Here is a 27,903-nt window from a genome sequence, read left to right as displayed (position 1 = left end):
GTTACATAAGACTTTGCAGTTTACTTGAAAGAGAACAGTATACATTTAATACTAGTAAAGTCAAATGTGAATTTGATTTTTATAAGACTTTTGTTGACATTGGATTCCACTGGAAATGCATCCCACAGGCTTTTCTGTTCATTTAAGGTCAAGTTCACTGTAGAAAGTTAAAATCACATACGAGGGTCATGATTCAAGGTTTAACTGTTGGTTTTGTGGGAGGTTTTTCTCCTTGGCACACTTAGTGCTGTGTCCTGGAATTGGTGCCCAGACAATTTTAAGTGTGGTATGAGCTGCTTGTGTCACGGGAGTAAAATTAGATGCGCCTGTTGCTAATAAGAGGGAATGAAACATGAGACAGACCCAGAATGGGTCTTTCTCCCAGCTGCCTGGTGAACTTGACCCCTCCCCTCTCACTGGGCGAAGTCCTTGGACAGCCTCAAATCCTGTCTCAGAAGCTCTGAAGGAGCGCAGTTAATTCACCGTGTGCTTTTTAACAATATCTAAGGTAAGTAATCGGCTTTAACTTGGACCTTACAGAATTAGACTGTTTAACTTAAAGACCAAATAGATATAAGGCTTCTTGATTATTTTTTCCTTCATAGATGACATAACGGAAAATAAATTTAAAATGTTAAATATATTTAGCTCAAAATGATTATATATTAAATATCAACAAAATGGAATTAATGCCTCATTTCAAGTTTTTCTAACAATTAAAATGCTATGTGTTATTCTAGCATGATTATGTCCTTCTAATAGTTTTAATTTTAGAACATCATGACAGCATTTTTGTATTATCAGGCATTCAGTTGTTATACTGTAGTTAATCCAGATAAAGAGTAATCTTTCAGATCACCTACTTCTAATTCTGGGCTTCCCTGGTGGCTCAGAGAGTAAAGAATCTGCCTGCAATGAAGGAGACCCAGGTTTGATCCCTGGGTGGGAAGATCCCCTGGAGAAGGGAATGGCAGCCCACTCCAGAGTTCTTGCCAGGAGAATTCCATGGACAGAGCCTGGCGGGCTACAGTCCATGGGGTCAGAAAGAGTCAGACACGACTGAGCGACTAACACTTTCACTTTCACTCACTTTTCACTTTTAATTCTACTCTTAAGCTTTTGTGGTAGAAGTACACTTGCTTTACATTTTGTCATAGTTTTGTCAAAGACATTTAAACACAGAATAAAATTCATGAGAACCGAAGTCCAGGTGGTTTGATACATTGAGAATAAGCAAAACAGAAGCAAAATGCCAGCTTCAGCTGCCCAGCTCTTCTTGGATGAAAAAGGGAAAAATGTCTCTCTCTCCAAATCTGGGGGAAATAATCTATTGCTCAAAATATGTATCAGAAAGTATAGTAAGTAGAATATGAGGTAAGCGTGTGCTGTGCTTTGACCTGTTAAACATCTGTTCTTTCTGGTGGATCCTAAGTAACATAGGGCCTTTGGAGGACGGGTTTCTAAAGAAAGTCATCAAGAAAGATAATAGGGAAAAAATAGCTTGGCTGGCTGGAAAATTTGCCAGCAGAATGGAGTAACTCACTAGTGCAAAATGAACTACAAAACTCCCTGTGTTTATGTTTTGCTTGTTTTCTTGGAAACATTTTGTAGAGATGGATACAGAGAGGCGTACTTACCGCCTTGTGGTTCAAGTTGTTGTTAGTCTTAGAGGTTCTAGAATTTATCTGAGGTTTCTTTCAAAGCCAAATGAAAAGCAGTGTTTCACTATATTTAAATATCAAATTCCAAAGACCAACACATCCAAGTTTCCTGAATATGTTGGCTAAGCTTGCAGCTAAAATGCTGCAAATAAAGCTGTTCCGTGTTGTCCTTTAAAAAATAAACCCTGTAGTCATTAAACTAAATTCCTACTGTTGTTCAGTCGCTTAAGTCGTGTCTGACTCTGTGACCCCACGGACAGGCTTCTCTGTCCTTCACCAGCTCCCAGAGTGCTCAAACTCGTGTCCATTGAGTCGGTGATGCCACCCAACCATCTCATCCTCTGTCATCCCCTTTTCCTTCTGCCTTCAATCTTTCCCAGCATCAGGGTCTTTTCCAATGAGTCAGCTCTTCACATCAGGTGGCCAAAGGATTAGAGTTTCAGCTTCTGCATAAGTCCTTCCAATGAATATTCAGGACTGATTTCCTTTAGGATTGCCTGGTTTGATCTCCTTGCAGTCCAAGGGACTCTCAAGAGTCTTCTCTAGCACCACAATTTGAAAGCATCAATTCTTTGGCACTCAGACTTCTTTACGGTCCAACTCTACTATAATGAAGGTGAAAATCAAATAACAATTATAAATTATGAATGGGTGCCCATTTTGTTTAATTTTGCACATTTTATGGGACCTGGAAAGGGTTTCCCCAGCTCCCTCTTCTACCTGGCTGCTTCTCAAGTGAGCCCAGCACTGCTCGCCCCCCCGAGGCTTTGGTTTCCTAGTGAGGAACCTTCAGAACCCACCTCTGCTTCCTTCTTTCCTTCCTGCCTCCTTTCTCTCTCAGCCTCAAGAGCATCTAGCCTTATTTTTCTCTGGACCTACTTCAGGACCAGATTGTTCTCTGGTGTTTGCGTGAGCTTTATAGAATTCCTTACCCACCGTCTTTGCCATTACAGACTCCACGCTCACTTCTTGTTTCACATCTTACTATGCCTTAGGGAATTTCCTGGGAAATAGATGCAGGAGTGTTTGGTGATCTGCGGACTTGCAGGAGACTTGAGACCTCTCCCAGAGTCCTTCACAGTGTCCAAGTCCACTTGACTTTGACCCAGCTGGTATGCTGTGCATGCTGGTTAAAGAGCTGGCATTCCCATGAGTTGTGTGTGCCCAAGGCATCTGTGCTTTGTCCTGAAGCCACTGGGATAGAATTAGTCTTAGAGGAGGTCACTTTTGTTGCCATGGAGACTGGATAAGGGGCATGGAGGGGTTGAGAAGAGCTGTAAAACGTCAAAAGATGGCCTCAGCTGAGGTCTGAAAAACAGACCCCAATGGAGAACCAGCAGGAAGAAGTCATTGCCATGGAGACGGTACCTAAAACCCATCCTCACCTTTGTGACTATTTTAACTCTTACCTGAAACATTCTCAGCAAGTTTTACATGTGCAGCATCTTTGAAAAAACACACTCTCAAGAAGCCTGGTACGTTGCTCGAGTTGATAAGTTGACCAACTGTTTGTTCTTCAGTGGACAGAATTGATCATCATGTCACAGAACTAAGAAGGTGTAACTTTAGATTTCAGTCTGTGTTATATGATAGTGAAAGGAAATACCTAAGATAATATGGTTGAAAACTGAGGGTAGAAACAGCCCTTCTCTGATGCTAATCGTCCTCCCAAATCCAACTCATTCATCAAGGTAGAACTTTGCATGATCTTGAAATACACTGTTGAAATACAGAGTACTTATGGATAGACATTCCTGATAGAAAATGAAGTCGTATGAGGTCACTAAGGTGTGAAATGCAGTAAAGGTCCAGCCTATAAACCTGTAGGTGCTGGTTATATAATGGTGAACAAAACGGAGAACAGAACATCCTGATTTTGGCCTTATTTCTGCTAACTTCAGCTTCTGGACACTGATATTACTCCTTAGTCAAACATGACATAAGGACGTGGTAAAAGCTTCAGATTTCTGAGTTTATTTAATAAAAACAAGAGTAAAACACCAAGAAAACATGTTTGAATTGCTCATCTTCATAATCATAGCCCTGCTTTAAAATAGTCTCTAACTGACCTAAGAAACAAACATGCATTTTAAAACTGCAGTTTTATGACCTAACATTTGTATGACAGTGGCTAAAAGTGGTTTTTTTTTTCCTCTTGTTACTTTCTCATTTAAATAAAGGTTTCTTCCCTGATCAGGAATGTTAGCTAGTTAAAAAGCATTTATTCTGTTGGTTTGGTGTATTCTGTAAGGAACTTTTTAAAATGGCAGCTTGCCATTTTATAAGTAAGTTCTATTGTAGAGAAGAGAGAACGGTTTGATGACCTTGTAACCTGTGACTCTCTCTGTGCGTGTGTGTGTCTTATAGCAGGGGCCTTTGTGATGGTGGGAATTGTATTGATTGTGACTTTGGATGAAATTGAGAACTACAGTTTGTGTACTTTGCTTTATTTTATAGTCATGCTAAGCAATCTGACCAAAGATGAAGTGGAACTATTTTTTAAATTACTTGGTCATCCTAAATGTAGTCATAAAGTTGGGACAAGTATAGTGAATTTTCTGTTAGCTTTTCTGTTATCAGAGAAATATATATATCAAAAGGTAAATATATACAAATTTTTTAATCTGAAAAAATACAGAAAGACATTTGGGAAATGCAGTTTTAAGTGAAAAAGGTAGAATATAGAGGGAAATTATTGTTAACAATTTTAAAATGTGTTTCTAGTCTGTTTCTATGGGTGTATATTTTAATATGTATTTCACTATTCTGTTTTTCATTCAGCACTCTACCATTAGCATTTATTTCTCTAGCATATTCAAGATATATGCTTTTCAAGCAGTTAATTCTGTAATGTTATAATAATCCAATAACTAGTTACTCTGATGTTTAAGCCTTATCATTATTTGTTGTTGTTTTAGTTGCTTAGTCATGTCTTGACTCTTGTGACCCCACAGACTGTATATCCCACCAGGCTTCTCTCTCCATGGGATCCTCCAGGCAAGAACACTGGAGTGGGTTGCCATTTCCTCTAGCAGGGGATCATCGAACCCAGGTCTCCTGTGTCTCCTGCATTGGCAGGCAGGTTCTTTACCACTGAACCACTAGGAAAGCCTTTACTTTCCAGTTATTCATCATTATAGATAACGTAAAACAAATACCGTTAAAAGTCAATCTTCATTGTCATTCCTGATTGTTTCTTTGGAATACGTTTCTAGAATTGAAATTACTGTCTGTTTGAGATTCTCAGTACATAGTGCCAAATATCCTTCTAGAGGAATGGTGTTAATTTTCACTTTCAACAGCAGAGGAGTTCCATGCCCATTTTTCAAACATATCCATATGATATCACTTAAGCGTGCCAATGTTGGCTAGAACCAGTTTTTAAATTTCCCTTACTGTTTGAAAACTGCCTGTGGGATTTGTATTTGTGTTTCCTGGTGAAGTAGAATCTTTTACTGTGTATTAACCATTTGTGTTTCTTTAATGTGTGTGCATGGTTTTGCTCAAGTTGTATTTATTTATTTATCTTTCTAAGGGTATTAACCTTGTCTTATCTTTAAGGCAAATATTTCCTCCATTAGTTATCTACTGTTGAATTTTCCTTATATATTGATGTACTTTTTGTCACATCTACCAAGGCAGCCTCTTCGTTTTCCTAAATGTTGGCACCATGTAGGAATTACGTGAGTTATGATGCAAACAGTGACCTCCAAAACTAAAAGATAATAAGATTATGTTGGATTAAGCTAGGTTTGTGATAGGTTTACACCAGCAATAGTAAGCTCTATATAGGAATAGAAATATGTAGCAATTGGAAGACATACGTGTATGTGTGTGCGAGAATGTGTATATACACTGATGCTTAGAAAACACCTGTTTTTATTGATCTCTGGCAATATTGTAAAAATAATGTGATAGTTTTGAATTCTGAGTCTCTGGCCATACCCCTCCAATCCAGTCTCAGACTCTGAGCTTATCTTTTATGGACTGTCTGAATTTGCCACCATTATTTAGATGACACGTGCTTTGAAATTAATATAACAGAATGATGTGATATGATGGGATTGAGTGTGTCCAGGGAAGACTTCTTGGAGGAGATGACATGTGAACTGGTGCTGAAGGTGAGGAGGGGGCCAGGTGACAGGTGACAGGTAGGAAGGATGCCCAACAGTGGGTTCTGACCTGAGGGTTCACCTGGGCTGTTTGTGAGTAGATGGGGCACTGTGGTAGCAGATGAAGAGGTGAGCAAAGGCTCTCATGTAGGACTGGGGGCGGGTGATGGAGGAGCCTGGATGTTCTCAGTGGGGAAAAGCCATGGGAAGATTTGACATCGTAGAGTGACAGGAACTGACTTTTATTTCACGTGCCTGCCGCTGGGTAGAGAGAGGCTTCCAGAGGGGGAGGAAGGGAGACAGGTTTGCAGTGGTGAAGACGAGTGTGTTCTAGGGGCTGGCACCAGAGTGGTTGCCATGGAAATGGAGGAAAGTAGGCAGACTGAGGAGATAGGCTGAAGGTGGAGTTGGTGTGGGGCTGATGTAGGGCTTGAAGGGGAAACAAGAATGACTTCAGAGACTTTGAAGACCTGGGTGGGTGGTGATGGACTTTCTCATATAAACAAAGACTGGAGGGGTCAAAGATGAGTAAGTGAAGAATGCCCTCATGAAACTGTTAATAACCACTTGGGTTTCGAATAATGCAGATTGTCAGTCCTCAGTGTTTGAAAATACTGAGTGATGAAGAGCACCATTTTATACAATCAGTTTGAACATGGGGGAGATGCCTGTTCAGTTAGAAAGAGATTTAAAGAATTATTTTAGACCATGACATTTTAAATAAGGACATCTTTAAATCATTCCTAAAAATAAATGGATAAAAAAATCTCAGAGGAGAGTACTTTATGTTCTGATTCATCATTTTGCTACCTTTACAATCAGAAAAGTCATCATAATTTCTAATTTTAATTTAAACAAAACTATGGAGATCAGTCCTGGGTGTTCATTGGAAGGACTGATGGTGAAGCTGAAACTCCAATACTTGGGCCACCTCATTCGAAGAGTTGTCTCATTGGAAAAGACCCTGATACTGGGAGGGATTGGGGGCAGGAAGAGAAGGGGACGACAGAGGATGAGATGGCTGGATGGCATCATCAACTCGATGGACGTGAGTTTGAGTAAACTCCGGGAGTTGGTGATGGACAGGGAGGCCTGGAGTGCTGCGATTCATGGGGTCACAAAGAGTCGGACACTACTGAGCGACTGAACTGACTGACTGACTGATGCTCTTTTTGTGTGTTCGTGTAAAGAGGAGAATGAACAACTTTTAAAAATCTCTTCCTGAAGTGGAGATTGTTACTAAAACTCTTACCCTGATTTACATAAAATGATGGATGTTTGTAAACATTTGTACACGTCCACGTTTTGATCTTTCTTGAAGTAGGTCAGTACTTGGGAGCTCTATTATAGGCAAATGTTGGTGTGATTGGTATCTTGTAAAGAGCCTTTTTAATTCTGACTAATATTTAGTAGCTGAAGGAAGATGTAACCTAATCGTTTGGCATAAAATTGAGGAACTGGAATTTTTTTCACAAGACTTATAGGTACCAGCTTGATTTTCCTCCCACTGAATCTTTTAAGAACGATCACCTGACTGTTGTAGTTTGATGCTTCAATTCCAAAGTTAGTCCTGCAGAATTTTGAAAGCTGTATATGTATTGAGTTTATAGATTAAGACTTGAAAATGTGATTGTTGTTGTAGTCGCTAAGTCGTGTCCAACTCTTTTGCGACCCCATGGACTCCATAGCCTGCCAGGCTCCTCTGTCCATGGGATTTCCCAGGCGAGAATACTGGAGTGAGTAGCCGTTTCCTTCTCCAGGGGATCTTCCCAAGTCAGGGATTGAACTCTTATCTCCTGCATTGACAGGTGGGTTCTTTACCACTGAGCCACCTTGGAAGCCCTGGAAATATGATCACTGGATTTCAAATGAATTTATTATATCTAATATGGTGAATGACAGATTATCACTGTGGCTGGAATACAATGACATGTTTCAAAGTATTCTTCAATGCTGTTTTTAAGAATCACTTAATTTTGGAGATTTGTTATTAGGGTAAAAAAATGTTTTGTTGGACTAATGGTCAGTCAGTATTGACAAATTCTCTCTCTGTTCGTCTGTCTGTCCCTTTGTCCCTCTCCCCACTCCCACTTCCCCACCCCTCCCCCCCTTTCCCCCTCCCCCTCTTTACCCCCTACCTGTGGCAGATGGTGCGTGAACAATACACCACGATCACGGAGGGCACCCAGATAGAGCGGCCAGAGAACCAGGCTGTCTACAAAATCGGCATTTATGGCTGGAGAAAGCGTTGCCTGTATTTGTTCGTCCTTCTTTTGCTCATCATCCTCCTTGTGAATTTTGCTCTTACCATTTGGATTCTTCGAGTCATGTGGTTTTCCCCAGTAAGTGTTTATTTTTCCTGATAATCATGTTCTCGTTTTGTTTGTGCTGTCAGTCCATCCCCATTGCATCAACAGAAGCTCCCTGTCATGCAGTTAGTGTTTGTCTCCTGTCTGGATAGAATGCTCAGTAGCAAAAAAAAAATACATATAACATTTAAAATAATATAGCATTTACCTTTTCTTAACCTTTTTTAATAGTTTCACTGTAAATTATGCTGTGTTGATTTTACAGTGAATTTTCATTGCAGTTTTTCCATTCGTCATTATCTCTTCATGGTAGGAAAATTGGAGCCATCTTGAGTTGGGGTTGATGGTGTGTCATGATTGCTTAAAGATTATTTAATTCATTAACTGGCAAAATTTTACAAATTGTATTTTTCTAATTTCACTAGTTTATAAATATTTACCATTCAGATGCAACTTACTTGATTTTTTAAAAGCCCCATTCTGATATGCAATAAATTCTAGTACACATTTCAGTATTTAACAGCAAACTTAGTAACTAGTAAATTCGGTTCAGTTCAGTCACTCAGTCATTTCCAACTCTTTGTGACCCCATGGACTACAGCACACCAGGCCTCCCTGTCCATCACCAACTCCCAGATCTTACTCAAATTCATGTCCATCGAGTTGATGATGCCATCCAGCCATCTCATCTTCTGTCATCCCCTTCTCCTCCTGCCTTCAATCTTTCCCAGCATCAGGGTCTTTTCCAATGAGTCAGTTCTTCTTCTCATCAGGTGGCCAAAGTATTGGAGTTTCAGCTTCAGCGTCAGTCCTTCCAATGAATATTCAGGACTGATTTCCTTGAGGATGGACTGGTTGGATCTCCTTGCAGTCCAAGGACTATCAAGAGTCTTCTCCAACACCACAGTTCAAAAGCATCAATTTTTCAGCACTCAGCTTTCTTCACTGTCCAACTCTCACGTCATACATGACCACTGGAAAAACCACAGCCTTGACTAGATGGACCTTTGTTGGCAAAGTAATGTCTCTGGTTTTTAGTATGCTGTCTAGGTTGGTCATAGCTTTTCTTCCAAGGAGCAAGCTTCTTTTAATTTCATGGCTGCAGTCACTACCTGCAGTGATCTTGGAGCCCAAAAAAATAAAATCTCTCACTGTTTTCATTGGTTCCTCATTTATTCACCATGAAGTGATGGGACCAGATGCCATGATCTTAGTTTTCTGAATGTTGAGTTTTAAGCCAACTTTTTCTCTCTCCTCTTTCATCAAGAGGTTCTTTAGTTCTTCTTCGCTTTCTGCCATAAGCGTGGTGTCATCTGCATATCTGAGGTTACTGATATTTCTCCTGGCAAACTTGATTCCAGCTTGTGCTTCATCCAGCTTGGCATTTCACATGATGTGCTCTGCATGTAAGTTAAATAAGCAGGGTGACAATATACAGCCTTGACCTACTCCTTTCCCAATTTGGAACCAGTCTGTTGTTCCATGTCCAGTTCTAACTGTTGCTTCCTGACCTGCATACAGGTTTCTCAGGAGGCAGGTCAGGTGGTCTGGTATGCCCATCTCTTGAAGAATTTTCCACAGTTTGTTGTCATCCACACAGTCAAAGGCTCTAGCATAGTCAACAAGCAGAAGTAGATGTTTTTCTGGAACTCTCTTGCTTTTTAGACGATTCAACAGGTGTTGGCAATTTGATCTCTGGTTTCTCTGCCTTTTCTAAATTCAGCTTGAACATCTGAAAGTTCATGGCTCACATACTGCTGAAGCTTTGGCTTGGAAAATTTTAAGCATTACTTTGCTAGCGTGTGAGATGAGTGCAGTTGTGCAGTAGTTTGAGCATTCTCTGGCATCGCCTTTCTTTGGGATTGGAATGAATAATTTAGTAACCTAAAAATCAGTTATTATAAGGAATTCGGAGTCTGTTTTAAGCACCCTCATGTTCTCAAGATAGCTGGGTAATTTTATATGCTTTAATAATATTTTGTGTCCCTTTTTAAAAAAAATTCATTTAATGCAGAATGTTTTTACTTTACAAGATAGTCACAGTGAGAAAAGATGCAGCAATGAACATTTTTTGGAGACTGAATGAAGGTTGAACTCCTCAGGTTTAAACCCCAGGGTCTGTCAAGGGTACCTCCTGACTATAGGATCCTGTCTGGCCTCAGAAAGACCCTTGCTATGTGGAAGGCTGAGGGATGAGCAGGAAGACCCTGGAAAGGCCTGGAAAGGAGACATACCCACCCGCCCTCACCTCTAGCCCCACAAGTGCTGGAGACAGAGGACTGTAACAGCCCCTGGGCACTAGGGGCCATGCGTTCTCCCAGCCACTGTGTGATCCCACAGTGTGGCTGGCACTCAGTCAGTGTGTCCTGAAAGAATAATGATGTGCATTTTCTTAGAAATACGTGTCAATCAGTCCCACAGGTTTTGCGTAAACATTGTTATTCTGTGAGCCCACCTGGTGCTCTTGGCTGTTTATGGTAAAGTGATTATTTAAATTTTACATGCATTTCCTAAACAGTCCTTTGTATCTGCATAAGATTTAATATCACACTGAATACTGAATAAAAACAACTAAAGTTATAAATAAAGTGCTTAAGAGAAATGCAGAAAAAGGCATATAGGAAATCTATGAAAATGTATACATAGTTTAAGTTGATAATAAAAGAAGTGAAAAAGAAAGCAATAACAGAATCTCTGCTTTTGTTAACAGGTAGGCATGGGTCACCTGCATGTTACGGCAGATGGACTTCGCCTGGAAGGGGAATCTGAGTTTTTATTCCCATTGTATGTCAAAGAAATACGCTCCAGAGAGGTAAGAAAATGAGGACACGTTTAAATAATTTATGAAAAATAATCTAATGAAAAGGATGTCTGCACTGACATTGCATGGCTCCCTGGCCATGTGCCTTGTGTGTGCCCTGGCACACAGTGAGTGACCAGCAGGGTCACACCCAAAACCTTGCCCAGAAACCCCAGCCCCACTCCCAGCAGATTTTTTACATCTCATTGACCAGAGTTGTATCACTTGGGTCTCCTACCCCAGAAGACAGGCTGAGAAAGCAATTAGCACTTCCAGCCCCTGAAGTGGAAGTCAGAAAAAAGAGTGGGGAGAGGTAAGTTGGAAAGCATCCATGAGTCAGGCAGAGTGGTTCCCCCGACAGCTGACTGTGTCCATGCCCGGGGTGGGCCTCACAGCCCTGACTGCGGCCCTGTCCGCCCTTTCAGGGAGAATGATCAAAAGAAAAAAAAACAAGAGCCCGGACATTGGCACCTGAAGACCGGGCTCCATCATGGAACTGTCACTTGCTGGCTGTGACTTAGGGAGAACTGTCATTTAATCTCTTTGAACTCAGTTTTCTCATCTGTAGATGAGGATTAAAGCTACCTCCTTCAAAGTGTGGAGGTAAACGAGAGGATGGATGGTCAAATTCTTCGGTGAATTGTTAGCTTTTATTATCATGCTAGTTATTTCATAACAAAGCAAAAACAAGTAGTAAGCTCACACAATTGGATAAATGGTGAGACGCTGGTAAACCCATGTGCTTCCACAAAGCAAGTTGGAGAACTAACCAGCCAGACTTCCAAAGCGCTCCTAAAACTTCTTTCCTTCTGGAAAAAAAAAAAAATGACGCATCATTCCTCCACAACTTTGGAAGATACTTGGTTCCCTCTGAGTGACATAAAACCACCTGAAGCTAACAGCCAAATTACTGCATTCCTTTTGAAGAAAACTGTTTATATAAGAGCCAGCAATCTTCTGTGAAACAAAGCCCCCATTCAGACTATGACCCCACTTACATGCTCATAAAGCCACTTTATCTTCCAACAAAGAGCTCTAAAAGCGTAGGCATCCAACAGATTTTAAAAGCTCTTGAAATTGTGAGAAGGCTTTTGTGTTTTGAAAATAAGTAATACGGTATTTATTATAGAAGAGCTAACCATTCTCTGATTTATCTTTTAAAATATATCATATCCTGGACATAAGTTGTGAGAAATGAAATTTAAATTTTTTTGAAAAGACCAAATACTGATTAAAACTTGATTGTTTCAGATCTTCACATTGAGAATGGACCTGGTGTATTATAAAATGTAGATGGGCTCTGTAAACCCACAAGGTTATTATATTTTGTGGGAAAATAATGCATTTACCCCATTCACATAATATAATCCAAGTTTAAAAAAATTTAGTCACAGTTTATAGGCTCATAGGATCTGTGATATTGGCAAAATTATTTTCTATAAATCCTCAATTTATATACAAATATAAAAGTATAGTCATTTTAGATAGTATACATTTGGCTCACTGTGTAAATCCATTTTTAGGACTCATCTCTGCTTCTGCAGTCTACACAGAATGTGACCATGAATGCACGCAACACAGAAGGAGAAGTCACAGGCAGGTTAAAAGTGGGTAAGTTCAGCTTCATCAGAGTGCTTTGAGTGTGTGTGTGGTCCATAAACAATTGTGCCAAATGGATATACTTGGTTTTTTCTTCTAAAGTATTCAGAGTTATTTATGAGCAATCAGAGTATGAGTTTTCTAAATATCATGCTGTGTTGACCATAGAGAGTTCACCTAGTGGGAGGACAGTCTGAAGTATTTTAATTGAAGTTATTTTGATTCCAAGAAATAGAGGACCATTTAAGGTAGTACAAGAAGCACAGTGATTATTGCAGGATACAAAATAATCTTGCAGAGACAGAGAAAAGAAAACAAAATAGTTGCGCTCAAGGAAAAAAAGACCCAGGGCTGAGAGTCAAAGTATTCCTCCTCTCTCTTCCTCTACCCATCCTTCTCACCACCATGTTTCCTTCCTTTCCGTGTGTGTTTGCCCATGATTTTCACTTGGGTATTATGATTACATCAGTCCTAACTCTACAGGACTCTCTGGTCCTTCCTCTGGTTGACTATAGTTCTCAATACCAGCCAACTTAGTCTTCAGTGTCTTCAATTCTGAACTCACAACAAAGTACTCTAATTGGCCCAATCACTCTGTCCAACCAACTGCCCTTGGGTAAGCCATGTACACCCATCTGACCAACAAATAAGATCAGAGAATATGGTCAAATGGAAGCAAAGTCCCATGGAATCTTGCACAGAGAGCAAAAGGATTAGAAAGAATAAGTATCAATGGAAGAAATAACAAAAGAGCAAACAGATGGTGAAAGGAATATATATTTGGATTACATATGTATACATGTATACATATATATGACTCAGTTATACATATACATGTATCAATTCAGTTCAGTCGCTCAGTGGTGTCCGACTCTTTGTGACCCCATGGACTGCAGCACACCAGGCCTCCCTGTCTATCACCAACTCCCAGAGTTTACTCAAACTCATGTCCATTGAGTCGGTGATGCCATCTCCAACCATCTCATCCTCTGTCATCCCCTTCTCCTCCTGCCTTCAATCTTTCCCAGCATCAGGGTCTTTTCCAATGAGTCAGCTCTTTGCATCAGGTGGCCAAAGTATTGGAGTTTCAGCTTCAACATCAGTCCCTCCAATGAACACCCAGGACTGATTTCCTTTAGGATGGACTGGTTGGATCTCCTTGCAGTCCAAGGGACTCTCAAGAGTCTTCTCCAACACCACAGTTCAAAAGCATCAATTCTTTGGTGCTCAGTCTTCTTTATAGTCCAACTCACATCCATGCATGACTACTGGAAAAACCATGGCTTTGACTAGACAGACCTTTTTTGGCAAAGTATTACCTCTGCTTTTTAATATGCTATTTCAGTGGCATTATTTAATGGCTACATAATATTCCAAAGAATGTATATATATAATAACTTGATTATGTAATATTCACATATTGTAGTTAGGTTACTCTATTCAGTCATTATCACTGTTCTTAATTCAGGCCACTCATATACTTAGTAGGTGTTTTCAATAAATGTTTATTGAATGAATGAATAGAGGAGTGAATGAAAGATTGTGTAGTATGGGATGGGCTGAAAAACCAGCTGGGAGAGAGTTTTAGGAGATGGAATGGGGTAAGATGGCCTGTCTAGGGTGCTCCAAAGTGCACAGGGGTTTAGGTATAAGTCTGAGCTACACCATGAGGGATTTGGAGTCATGGAGAAGATCATGGGTGGGAGACAGATTCAAAATTTAGCAGCCAAAACAGAGGAGAGAATTTTAACAAAGAAAGTAAGGAACAAAAATCAAGGGGTTAGCAGCTTTATTCACAATAGTCAAAACATGGAAACAACATAAGTGTCCATCAGTGGATGAATGGATAAAGAAGATGTGGTACATATACACAATGGAATACTATTTATTCAGCCACGGAAAAGAACAAAATAATACCATCTGCAGCAACATGAATGAACCTAGAGGTTGTCATACTAAAGTGAAGTAAGTCCCAAAGAGGAAGGCAAATACCATATGATATCACTTATATTTGGAATCTAAAAAAAAATAATAAAATATGATACAAGTGAACCTATCTATGAAACAGAAACAGGCTCACAGACATAGAGAACAGATTGTGGTTGCCATGGGGGAGGGGACTGGGAAGAGGGATGGATTGGGCAGTTGGGGTTAGCAGATGCAAACTATTACCTGGAGAATGCATGAACAACAAGGTTCTACTGTATAGCACAGGGAACTATATTCAATATCCTGTAATAAACCGTAGGGCTTCCCTGGTGGCTCAGTGGTAAAGAATCCACCTGTCAATGTAGGAGATGTGGGTTTGATACCTGGGTCAAGAAGATCCCCTGGAGAAGGAAATGGCAACCCACTCCAGTATTCTTGCCTGGAGAATCCCATGGACAGGGGAACCTGGCGGGCTACAGTCCATGAGGTTGCAACATGAAGTCGGACATGGTTTAGCAACTAAACAACAAAAACAATAATAAACCATAATGGAAAAGAATATGAAAATGTATGTATGTATTTGTGTATATATATATATATATGCTGTATATATACAGCAGAAGTTACAATATCGTAAATCAACTCTACTTCAATAAAATAAATTTTTTAAAACAAGGGGTCCATCCACAGTGCTGCTGTAAACAGGACTGGAGCCCTTACCTGGTTATTTAGGTCCATGAACTCATGCATGTAGATGTTAAAGACTAGCCTAAAGATTAGAGTTAAGCTACACAGATAAGGGTCATTGACTCCAAGCTTATAAAGCTAAACTAAATAATGCAAGATTACTCTGAAAAATTAGTAGAGTGAACTTAACTGCAGTTTTCTACTTCCACTCCAGTATTTGTCTGGTACCATATCTGCAGCAGTAGAATAAAACCTTCCTAAAGGACTTTGTGATGTTTGTTTTTAAATGATGCTCTCTTAAGTTAAAGCTAGCATAGTGGGGAGGGACAGTGTTAATGGGTTATATTGTGAGTGAGGAAGAATTTGATTGTGTTTTTACAAGAAAAACCCTTGAGCCAGTTTCACAAACTGAATTCATCAGACCATAAAACCTGCCTTTATTTACTTCCTTTATCTTTTATTTATTTCCCTCTTTGTTTGAACCAAAGCCTTTCATTAGGAATTTTATTTTACCAAATAGCTCTTTCTTTATCACGAAGAAAGTATTTGAGTTTTGTTTCTTAAAGGACGTGGCCGCAAATGAGGGTGACGTGTTCACTTCTAATGCATGCCCAGCAAGGTTATAAAATCTAGTAGACTATTAATAAAAGTTAGAAGATTTAGTTATAAACTCAGTTATTTTAAGAGGTGATTTATTCCTATGGCGGGCTTGTTGTCACATGGAGAACAGTTTCTTTTGAGGTGGAAAACATGTTTAAACATGTTTAAACACTAAACATGTTTCAGTGTCTGTATTTTTTATAAAATGAAGGTGGAATTTTATTCACCTCTGTGTCTTTGCTGGGGTAGCCCCTCTACCTGGAAGGTCTCATTCTCCCCTCATCAGGGAAACACCGATGCTTCCATGTCAGCCCAGACATTTTCCCCCCAGGGTGTCACCCCCGACCCCCCAGGAGGGACAGGAATTCCTTGTCGAGTTCTCACTGGACACTGTCCACGCTCGTCTCATGGCACTTATCACATCGCCCTGGGCTTACATGCTGTTGTCCTCAGTGGGCTGTGAATTCCATCTGCATCTCACTCATGCATATATATTCAATTCTTAGCACAGAACCTTGATCATAAGAAACATACAAGAAATTTGTATTGAATGGAAGAGACTCACTCTCCTGCATTTTCTTTGATTTGAGGGTTTACTTGGCTCTGTTACTCGTGAAAACTATGCAGCTAAACTCATTTGTTGACTATTTCAACAATATATATGAAGTAATGGTTACAGAAAAAAATATGTCATTTAGTTGAGCCCTTTTACTTAATAAATTTCCCTCAAATTGTTATATGAACCTCCAGGGAGCTAAACAGTGAGCTCTTACTGGATAAAGTACTCCAGTTTTTTCATCTTGATTTTAAGCTCAAATAACTTCAAATTCATCACTTAATGCAGATCAATGTTTATATGATAAATATATCAGATATGTCAGTGACCCAGAAGAGGTAAGTAGTGACACCGATCACAGGGTAACTGAGTTTGGGGGAAAGCTAAGAAGAGCAAAAATACAGGCGACCAACAAAAAATAAAGCAAGCCTTCCTAAAGAGAACAGAGATAAAACATAGAGGGAAAAAAAATGACTTCCACTTTATAACACATGCACACACACACATACACATATTTAAATGAAGCATGTGTGTGGAGGGTTTTGAGGTACAAATCAGAATATGTATTGTGACAATATCTAAAACTGATTAATGTATTCACTGAAAAACTTCTATTTAATTTCTAGCAGGTCCCCCTCAACTTGAATGAATACTGTGAGGGACACAGGGACACATACACAAAAGCTTTAGGTATCCATTTGACAATAAACTTACTTTTCTAGATGAGACTACAGAGCCAACAAAAGAATTCAGGAACACTTGAACAAATGCTGAATGCTGTGTTCTAGAGAGATTAATCCAGCATTAATCCATCATGCTGGGTTAAGGTGCAGGGTTGGAAGAACAAGAAGCACAGGGAAATTAGGAGACATAGAATAATGGATACCCAAGTGCACCAATGAGAGAGATTGAACGAGATCTCACCCACCAACGGTACAGCATCACCAATGCCTGGCACTAGAAGTACCCATGAAACAAACATCCGCTGAGTCAGCCATGGGTTGCTCACAGTGGGTCTAAAGTTCATGAGAAAGGAGTCAGCTTGGAGGACAAAGTGATGTCCTGTCCCTGAAATAGAAGACATGGAGGAGACAGAAATGTCTGGGATGAAGGGGAAGGGCAGAAGTTGGAGGGTGTATTTCCATGGTGATGTCTGTTTTCTCCAAGGAGTAGGAGGTGAGGGGTAGGGCAGAGGCGAGAATCCCAGTGACTCATTGCCTGGGTTAACTGTGGTCACTGAGATGGTCTTTCACAAATCTCATATTTCAGAAAACAAAATCCTCAGTTGTCAATATGCAGAAGAATAGCAATTTAAGTAATCTGCATAGAAGAATTATATTATTTTTGGCAAGTTTTAAAAACTGGGAAAAATTAATTTTTAAATAATTCATTCACACATATATTTGATATAGACTAACACACATGTGATGTAAATTAATTTTAATAAGACTTAGGGTTAGGACTTAAAATTTAATCATAGAATTAAAAAAACTATTGGTGACAAATCGTAAATGTTCAGTGATTTGGTACTACTGCGTGACAGCACATGTAAAAGTAGTTTTTAACACTGCACAGAGTAGACACTTTATAATAAGCTGTTTGAATTAATTCTTTAGGTCCCCAAATGGTAGAGGTCCAGAGTCAGCAGTTTCAGATCCACTCCAAGGATGGCAAACCACTGTTCACTGTGGATGAAGAGAAAGTCATGGTCGGTACAGATAAACTTCGAGTAACTGGTAGGTATAGCTCTTTATTTCTGATTAAGGAATAATTGACAAACAACATTAGTTTCAAGTGTACAATATGGTGATTCAATACTCATATATATCGTGAAATGATCCACACTAAGTCTAGTTAATGTCCATCACCACACATACTTACAAATTTATTTTCTTTTTATGAGAACTTTTAGACGCACTCTCTTAGCAACTTTCAAATATACCATACGGTATTATTAACTAGGGGGCTTCCCAGGTGTCTCCGTGGTAAAGAATAAGTCTGCCAATGCAGGAGACTTATGTTCAATCCCTGAGTCAGGAAAATTCCCTGGAGAAGGAAATGGCAACCCACTCTAGTATTCTTGCCTGGGAAATCCCATGGACAGAGGAGCCTGGCTGACTACAGTTCATGGCGTCGCAAAAGAATCGGACAGGACTTAGCGACTGAACAACAGTTGCTTTCTGGTTTTAAAATAAGCCTGAGTAGGAGAGATACATACACCCCAGTGCTCACTGCAGCACTGTTTACAATAGCCACGATATGGAAGCAACCTAAGTGTCCATCAACAGAGGAATGGATAAAGATGAGGTATGTATATACAATGGAATATAACTCAGCCATTAAAAAGAATGAAATAATGCTGTTTGCAGCAACATGGATGGACCTAAAGAGTGTTATATTGAGTAAAGTAAGTCAGACAGAGAAGATACATCATATGACATCCCTTATATGTGTAATCTAAACAGAAATGATACGAATGAACTTACTTACAAAACAGAAAGAGACTCACAGACTTACAGAATGAATTTATGGTTGCTGGGGGGAGGAGAAGGATAGGGGAAAAGGATAGTTACGGAGTTTGAGATGAACATGTACACACTGCTATATTTAAAATGGATAACCAACAAGGACCTACTGTATAGCCCAGGGAACTCTGTTCAATGTTATCTGGATGGGAGGGGAGTTTGGGGGAGAATGGATACATGTATATGTAAGTCCACATGAAACTACCACAACATTGTTCATCAGCTATACCCCAATGCAAAATAAAAAGTTAAAACAAACCTGGGTATTTGCAACTTCTTTAAAAATCATATTTTGTTTATAGGAACCTAGTAAAATCATGGTGTTCTTGGAAAAGTAGGAAAGCAGTTATGCCTATTTTATCCCACAACTCAAGCGTCTATACGAAGTCAACAATCAGAACCTACGTGTCCCGTAACATGCAGTATAAAGGCTTGATTTGTTGACCGTTGTTTAGAATGCTGCACCTTTGTTTTGTGTTTAGGGCCTGAAGGGGCTCTTTTTGAACATTCGGTGGAGACGCCCCTCGTAAGACCCGACCCACTCCAGGACCTCAGGTAAGAGTTTTGTTCAGATGTGAACAAACTGGTTATGTGCTGGAGTAACACTTCAGCAGATACTACCAGGTGGTTCCTTATTCCTTAAGTTGTCCTTATTCTGATGACCTTCCACCCATGACAGGTCATTTCTGACAGAATCCAGAGGAAGGGTGAACGTCTTTGTGCGTGTCCCGTCCTCCCATCTCTGAGACGCAGGCCTCGTGACCAGCCCTGCCCCTGCCCGAGGGCAGCCTGCACTGTTCTGGTGGACTGTTTCCTCCTCCAGGAAACCTCAGGGACTTGGCTAAGAGCCACTATTTTATTTATTTTTTCCTAGCTTTTTTTTTTATTGTGGTAAAAATACACATATAAAATTTAATCATTGTAACCATTTTTAAATGTATAGTTCAGAACATATTTATACTTTACATACTTAAAAGTTTTGTTTTTTATTTTCTATTATGGCTTACCACAGGATATTGAATATAGTTCCCTGTGCTCTACAGTTAAGACCTTATTGTTTATCCATCTGTAGCAGTTTGCATCCGTTAACCCCAAACTCCCAGTCCTTCTCTCCCTCCATCACCACTCTTCCCCTTGACAACCACAGGTCTGTTCCCTATGTCTGTGGGTCTGTTTCTGTTTTGTAGATGAGTACATTGTGTCATATTTTACATTACACATACAAGTGGCATCATCGATGGCTCAGCAGGTAAAGAATCTGCCTGAAATGCAGGAGACACGGGAGACACGGGTTTGATCCCTGGGTGGGGAAGATCCTTTGGAGGATGACATGGCAACCCACTCCAATATCCTAGACTATTGCTTGAAAAATCCCATGGACAGAGGAGCCTGGTGGTCTACAGTCCAAAGGGTCGCAATAACTCAGGCGTGACTGAGCCCACAACACACATAAGTGATATCCTATGGCATTTGTCTTTGTCTGACTAGAATATGTACTAGAGAGTAGGACAGTCTCTAGGTCCATCCATACAGCTGCATATGGCATTATTTCACTCTTTTGTGTAACTGAATAATATTCCATTGTCTGTGTGTGTGAGTATGTGTAAATATACTACATCTTCTTTATCCATTCACCTGTGGATGGACATTGGAGGTTGTTTCCACAGCTTCTGGTTACTGTGAATAGCGTTGCTATTAAAGTAGGGGTGTAAATGCAGCTATTTAAAAATGCTTCGTTGATTCCATGTCAGCCATAGGAAAGTCCAGAATGCTCTCGGGGCACTTGGCCTGTGACCTAGTCTCCGTGGGGCTCCCTAGACTGGCATCCTGGGCGCCTCCCTCCTCACTCGTCCTGAGACTGAGCAGCTGCCAGCTACAAGCTCCACACTCCCACACACATTGTCCCACCTGACTGGGGTGCCCCTCCTTACCTTGGACACCCATGGACGTCTCCTTGTCCTCACGCTTCAGCTCACCAACCCATCGTTTTTCCCTGAAAATCATCAGCTGAGGTAAAACAATTGCACCTTTTAGTGAAAGAGAATTGTGTCCTATATGGGCTTAAAATGTCCAAAAGGCATTCTCAGAAATTTCAGTTTACGTTACATTTTTTTAAATATGTGCACTGTGAGTAGAGACAAGAGCATTACAAAACTGAGAACGTGATGAATCCATATATGCAAAGAAATTGGAAACCTTTGATATATCTTTTTTCAACTATGGCAAAAAACACATAAATTTTACCTTCTTAACCACTTTTAAACGTACAGTTCAAAGCCTATGGTAGGTTCACTGTTGTCAACCATCCTACCTCCAATCGCCAGAATTCTTTCCATCTTGAAAAACTGAAACTCCACGCCCCTTAAACAATAACTCCTGTCCCCCTCCCCAGACCTTGCACGCCACCACCCTGCCCTCTGTGTCTATGAATCTGAGGATTCTTGGCAGCTTGTTTAAGTGGAATCATACAATATATGTCCTTTTGTGACTGGCATAATATCCTCAACCTTTGGTATATCTCTACGTAATATCAGAATATATAAAATCACCTCGTTCCATATGTGTTTATTCTTTATACAGAGTCTCTGTGTGCCTGTGTGTATTTCACTGTATCACTGGCTACTGAATGTCCTTTACTGCTGTAACTGTTTATTCCAACAGTATATTTGTACTTTATAACAAAAACAAACAATAGTTTTAAAAACAAGTGCCTTCAAGTATACAGTGTCACTTAAAGTCACATTTAGAATTTGAACTTGAAAAATATTCAGGTCAGCTAGCATATTCTAATATATTATGTATAATAGGGGAATAATGTACAGTGGGAACTCCAGCTTTACAAACAAGCCTGGTGACCTTGGCCAGAGGCTATATTTTCTCATAAAACATTGGTAGTATTATACATCTCACAGTGTTCTGGGGAAGATTTAATAAGCTATGAAGTTAAAAATGTTTTGTAAACTGAAAGTGGAATACAAATAACCATTTTTATTATCATCATTATACCAACTAGATATTCATACCAAATGGAATTAGAGTTAGGAAATTTGGCATTTCTCTTAATGTTAATGTCTAATTAAACATTAATCTAAAGCAAATGAGAGTTCAATTCATCTTACCCACTTAGAGAACATTTGCAGCATAAAATTAGATTGTGACTATAATTAAGTTGTAACAGCTTCATTGATTTTGATAAAGGACCATGAGATCAATATTGTAGAATTATTATGGTTAGGGAAGAAGAACATTTTATTTTTGTAGGAAAGAAACATGATTCAATATCTTTAAAAAGTAATGCCATGAGAAAAATTTTGTTATTAAAAATAATGTAAATTGTAGAGCTGCCAAACCACTCTTCACAATGAACGTCACTGTTTTAAAAGTATAGGCCTCATAATTAAACAATTCGTCTTACATTTTTCCCATTAGGAAATAAATTTGCTGTCTTCTACAGCAGGCCTTTCCTGAAAAAGAAATGGCAGAAGAGTATTCTCTGGCTTTCTAAAACGTGACACTAAGGGAGCATTCCATAACCGCTTTATTTTCCGTAACAAATAGTGATAGATGAGAAAACTTGCCAATTAAAGGGAGTAATCCACCTGATTTAAAGGTTCATAGGTACCACTCAGTCATAAAAAAGAACAAAATGTCATTTGCAGCAACATGGATACAACTAGAGATTATCATACTAAGTCAAGTAAGCCAAACAGAGGAAGACAAAGAATATAGGATACCACTTATATGTGGAATCTAAAATATGAGAGAAATGAAACTGTCCATGAAACAGACTCAAGGACATAAAGAATAGACTGGTGGCTGCCAAGGGGGTTGGGGAGGGAAGGATTGGGAGTTTGGGGTTAGCAGATGCAGATTATTATATATAGGATGGATAAACAATGAGGATAAACAACTGTATAGCATAGGGAACTGTACTCAATATCCTGTGATAAACTATAATGGAATAGAATATAAAAGATTATACATATGTATATATATGTATAACTGAGTCATTTTCTATGCAGCCAAAATTAATTAACACAACATTATAAATCAACTATACTTCCATTAAGAAATTTTTTTTAAAGTCAATCAGTCACCTCAGATACAAATTCATTAACAGGCTCTTCTCGCCTCTTAAATGTTACTCTTTCTTTCTTCTACCACCTGCACCGTACTCTGACCCTGCAGTGGGATGGGTCCTTTTCTCCTTCTCATGGGCCTTTAAACATTCCAAGCAAGTCAGCCTTTCGCCTTTTGGTTGAGTCGGGTTGGAGCAGCTGAAAAGCCTGTCCAATGATCCTTTTGGGCCATCTGGTGGAAATGAAATCAGTCGTTTTCAGGCAGAAGCAAATACGAGAAGTCCCCTGCTCCTGTGTTCCTGGTTCTATATCTGTGTTTGACTAAATCACAAGGAGCTGCTGTTGAATCTTACAGAAACAAGGCCTGCTGAGGCCAGTCTCCACCCTATCTATAAACTCCATTAATTAATCATTTTTCCAGGAGAAATCACTGCATGTGCCCTGTAGTCTTCCCAAATGGAAAAAAAAAAAAAGCAAACAACAAAGTCCAAATTTTTGTGAACATGTAACAGATGAATGTGTTGCCCTTAAATTTCTCTTTTTCCCAAAGAAGTTTGGGTTTTGGCTAAAAAAATAGTTTTCCAGAGATATTCACCAGTAGCACTTTCTTCTGGTGTGGCACGTCGTGGACACTGATCACACTGTCTGGAGCTGCTGCACAGGGCTGGGATGGTCTAACATTTGCATCAGTTTTCAGAGGATACTAATTTCATAGATTCTCATTGATGGAAAGTTAATTTCTTTACTGCGCTTTATTTCTGGATTTATCAATGAAAACCAACCTTGAATATTCATTGGAAGGACTGATGCTGGAGCTGAAACTCCAATACTTTGGCCACCTGATGGGAAGAGTTGACTCACTGGAAAAGACCCTGATGCTGGGAAAGATTGAAGGCAGGAGGAGAAGGGGACGACAGAGGATGAGATGGTTGGATGGTATCACCGACTCAATGGACATGAATTTGAGCAAACCCTGGGAGATAGTGAAGGATAGAGGAGCCTGGCATGCTACAGTCCATGGGGTTGCAAAGAGTTGGACATGACTTAGTGACGGAACAGCAACTGTTCGGTCCAACCCCATGAACTGCAGCATGCCAGGCTCCCAATGTACGGCAAAAACCACAATATTGTAAGGGAATTAGCATCCAATTAAAATACATTAATTTTAAAAAGTTTTAAAAAGAATAAGTGAATATACTATATATCTTACTGATTATATTCTCTATATGTCTCTATCTCTTTTGTAAGATACTATGTCTTACTGATTATATTCTCTATAATATTACTGATTATATTCTCTAAGATTTTTGTTCTCTAAGAATATAATCAGTAAAATACATAGTATATTCTCCATTGGTTGGGGGATTCCTGGGGTGGCTGTCTTTTATGCCATTTTTTCTTGGTTTCCTTCCCTCATTTCAGACTAGAATCTCCAACACGGAGTCTCAGCATGGATGCCCCAAAAGGCGTTCACATTCAAGCCCCTGCGGGGAAGATCGAGGCCCTCACCCAGATGGACATCGTTCTTCAGAGCAGTGATGGGACGGTGAGTCCAGTGGACGCTGGGTGGTGGGGGGCTCCCATTGTACAAGCCTCACGTCCACTAAGTAATGATGACATTCACGTCCAATGAAGCATCAGCAAATTACAGTTTGTAAAGAGACATCATGAAAGGCGTCAGAAAATGTGAAAGAAGGAAAAAGTTTAACACTGAAAGAAAAGCCAAGAAAGGTAGACTGCTTTCTTTGGCATTTGTGCTATCAAGTCTCTTGTTGTTTTCATCTTTGAAAAAGTATTGGACATTCAGAACTCTCAAAGAATGTCCATCCTGCCACTTCCTAGTGACCCTCTCAGTAGAACTGTCACTGGGGGTCACCTGTAAGTGATAACTCCTTTTTTTTTTTTACCACCCAGGGTGCTCGCTCACATCAAGTCCTGGTTCAGTGAAAGTCAAATATGAAAAATAAGAACTGCAATAAAGAAAATTCTGGAACCTCCAGTCCAGAAATAAAACATCCCTGATAAGACCCCCTCTCTCAATGGGCAGCAAGGCACAGGCTCCCTACTATTTATTGATCCTTCTAGTGTGAGATCAATTTGCCAATTACCTGTTTGAATCAGGGACATTAACAGGCCTCTCTGGGCCTCTCTCCTCACTTGTCAAGTACAGGAAATAGTATTTACTTCACAATGTCACAGGGCTAAGAGACATCAATGCAGAAAGATAATTTTGAACTGATATTAATTTTATATTAAGAAAGGGTGTGGTTGAGGCTGCAGATGGAGACCACAGGAGGCCGGTTCTGTCCCTGGCTTGGCAAGATCCTCTGGAGAAGGGAATGTCAACCCAAGTATTCTTGCCTGGGAAATCCCATGGACAGAGGAGCCCGGGCAGGCTATAGCCCGTGGGTCACAAAGAGTCGGACACAACTTAGTAACTAACAGCAGCAGCAGCACAGCATTAGACAATAATGTATATAGGTTCTGCTCCAAAAAACATAAGACCCATTTGACTTCCTGCTCTGACGGTGACCCAGACCCCAGGGCAAAGCCTGCCTGCCATGCACTTGTACTGTCACCCTGCGCTTCCCGCAGAGATGTCAGCATCCCGGGACACCAGTGTATTCAGAGCTTGGCCTGACGGGACCAGAGCCACATAAAACAAAGGCGGGATTTGACTTTGTTGGCGAGGAAGAATGTGGGCGCTTCCCAAACGTCGTTTAGTTCGTTCTGATAAGTGAGCACCCGGCCAGGGCTCAGGCTTGGTTGCTCTGTGCTATGACTCTGATTTCTTTTAGCTGTCAGAGATTTCCAAAACTCAGTCAACAGCCATTTGTGTGCATCTTGGTTCAACTGTATCTCCCTAGGAACAAAAAGTCCAGTGGCTTCCCTTATTTTAGTTGTCTGTGTGTCACCTGCTTCCTGTATCTAATAGAAGGCAACAGAGTTGCAAATAAAATTTTAAAAGCTGGAGAAATGGTTGCTAGCCATTACAATGAATTTAATTGCCTCTCCTAGGAAAATAATATCATGAGCAATTCCAGCATTCACAAGGTAAAATGAATAAGATGAGTCAACTTCTGTGGCTTGTACTTTATCCTAATAGGAGGAGAAGCTAAAGGTTAAAGTGGAACACAAGGTCAATGTGAATCAAAAAAATGGTATTATTTTGGCCAGATAACTCTGAAAGGTCTTCAAGGAGTGTTACATCATACACTTTCCTAGCTGGCCTAGTGCAATGAGTAAAAGAAAAAAAAAAAGATTTCCCTCCAGTTCCTAAGGAATATTTATCCCCCTGCCCAGATGGAAACTAGAAATAGGCTTTGAAAGAATCAGGTCATCGGATTGTGACTTCAGCCAAGGCAGGTGCCTACTTCATTTTCTATGCAGAGAAAGAACTTGGAACATTTGGAGCACTCAAGTTTCGTGTTTGTCGTGTTCCCTCCTCTGTGACCAGGTCTTGTCTTGCTCTCTCCCAAGCAGCTTGTGCTCAACGCGGAAACTGTGTGTTTGCCCGAGCTGGCTCTGGGGAGCCATGGGCCTGCGGGCAGCTCCCAGGGGCTCTACGAAGTCTGTGCATGTCCGGATGGGAAGCTCTACCTGTCTGTGGCCGGCGTGGGTTCCACGTGCCACGAGCACAGTCACCTCTGCCTCTAAACCATCGGCATCGCCCACAGAGCGCCTGCCGTGTCTCGGCGCACCCTGCAGTGCAGACCTCGACCTTCCCACCTGGAGCCGCTCGACAACGTTGAGCCGAGTTTGCACGTGGGGGTTTGAAAGGAGCTCAAACGTACCACTGAAAATGTTCCCGGGAAACTCTGTGATCTCGGAGTGGACCTTAGACACAGAAGTCCAGGGATCAGAAGAAGGTGTTCATCCAACCAGATGGGCTCATTGCCATCAGAACCATTGTGACTTTCCCTGTCCTGTGTGTGTCGGTCTGTCATGGGATGTTGGGCTGCTGTGTGGAATGCGTGCATGGATGTGCGATGCTCGGCTGGGGACCTCTGACCTCCTGTGAGAGCAGTCTGGGTCCTGCCCAGGTGCCCCAGAGTTCTCTGAGGTTTTCCACTGTGTCACTCAATCCTGCAGGAGCTGTATTCATTTCAGCACAAAGTCTGTCCAGTTTCAGAAGAAAATCTTCAAGTTTTGAAGGGATGTTGAGATTGATTTGACTTTCAGAATGTGGTCACGGGAATAAACTGTACACAACTGATCATGTTTCTTTATATAGTCCATGAGCAATAAAAATCAACCTACATTTTTCATAGACTTCACAGTGTGTGTTACTTTCTTTAATCCTCACAACTCTTTTTAAGTTTAGTACTGTTTTTCCCCCAGTTGCTGGTGATAAAAAAAAAAAAAGGTTCAGATGAGTCAAGTCACAGGTCACCCAGTATCTACTAAAATTAAACTCAACTGGACCCTAACATTTCAACATCAGTTTCACTTTGGAAAACTTTGATCTGTGTCTCATTGCACCTGCATCACCTGTTTACCTGATACCTGCACAGACGGGCTGATGCCTACGTGAAAGATGGAGAAACCAAAGTCAAGGGGAGTTTTGTCATCCACCAAGATAGCCCCATGAGCTGGTGGGGGCTCGCTGCTGCCCAGCCCGTGTGCCCACCTCACAGGAGAGGCGAGGGACCGGGGGTAGGGTGGAGCTTCACCAAGTCACTGCTCACAGGCGCCATCCTCAGCTGTGTGATCTGCATATGAATACGGTGGACATACACATTGAACCCATGAATGCTTTGGTTTTGTGGCTTTACTTACATGGTAGAATGCCTTCATCACACCGAACACCAGGTGTTGGTTTTGATGTCTGTTTTACTGATCGGTCCCGTTAGAATCCCCACACGGCACAAGACGTGGTGGGACCAACACCATTGCAACTTTCCCATTAAAGGATTTATGACTAGAAATACAGCATCAGTTTCATTTTCCAGTCTCAGAACTGAGAGAAAAGTGAAGTCTTTATTTATAATGCTGTCTTAACAAGGTGTTAACAATGCAACCTACTCCTAACAGTTCCTTAATATT

General features: G+C 40.5%; 1 protein-coding gene and 1 long non-coding RNA gene across 2 annotated transcripts; one reads left to right on the top strand and one right to left on the bottom strand.

Moving 5' to 3' along the window:
• On the bottom strand, positions 1–22,509 carry LOC122447158. The gene is made up of 3 exons (XR_006271145.1): positions 22,313–22,509; positions 13,050–13,055; positions 1–11 (listed from the first exon to the last, which is right to left on the bottom strand). It is a non-coding gene; the product is annotated as an uncharacterized LOC122447158 (long non-coding RNA).
• SGCG (sarcoglycan gamma) lies at positions 354–27,129 on the top strand. Its single transcript, XM_043477603.1, has 8 exons — positions 354–508; positions 7,921–8,115; positions 10,793–10,894; positions 12,406–12,493; positions 17,870–17,989; positions 19,261–19,333; positions 24,280–24,403; positions 26,341–27,129. Exons 2-8 carry the CDS (start codon positions 7,921–7,923, stop codon positions 26,512–26,514), a joined length of 876 nt encoding a protein of 291 aa, XP_043333538.1. The 5' UTR covers positions 354–508; the 3' UTR covers positions 26,515–27,129.
• The last annotated feature ends 774 nt before the right edge of the window (positions 27,130–27,903 follow it).

Source organism: Cervus canadensis, chromosome 9 (assembly GCF_019320065.1).
Source record: "Cervus canadensis isolate Bull #8, Minnesota chromosome 9, ASM1932006v1, whole genome shotgun sequence".
NCBI lineage: Eukaryota > Metazoa > Chordata > Mammalia > Artiodactyla > Cervidae > Cervus > Cervus canadensis.
Note: the sequence above shows the minus strand (reverse complement) of the source record. Positions and strands in the feature narration are given on the sequence as shown.

Coding starts and splice junctions, on each gene's coding strand:
- SGCG (XM_043477603.1), top strand. CDS start 7,921: ATGGTGCGTGAACAATACACCACGATCACGGAGGGCACCCAGATAGAG. Junction 10,895..12,405: donor AAGAAATACGCTCCAGAGAG/GTAAGAAAATGA, acceptor ATCCATTTTTAG/GACTCATCTCTGCTTCTGCA. Junction 19,334..24,279: donor GACCCACTCCAGGACCTCAG/GTAAGAGTTTTG, acceptor CCCTCATTTCAG/ACTAGAATCTCCAACACGGA.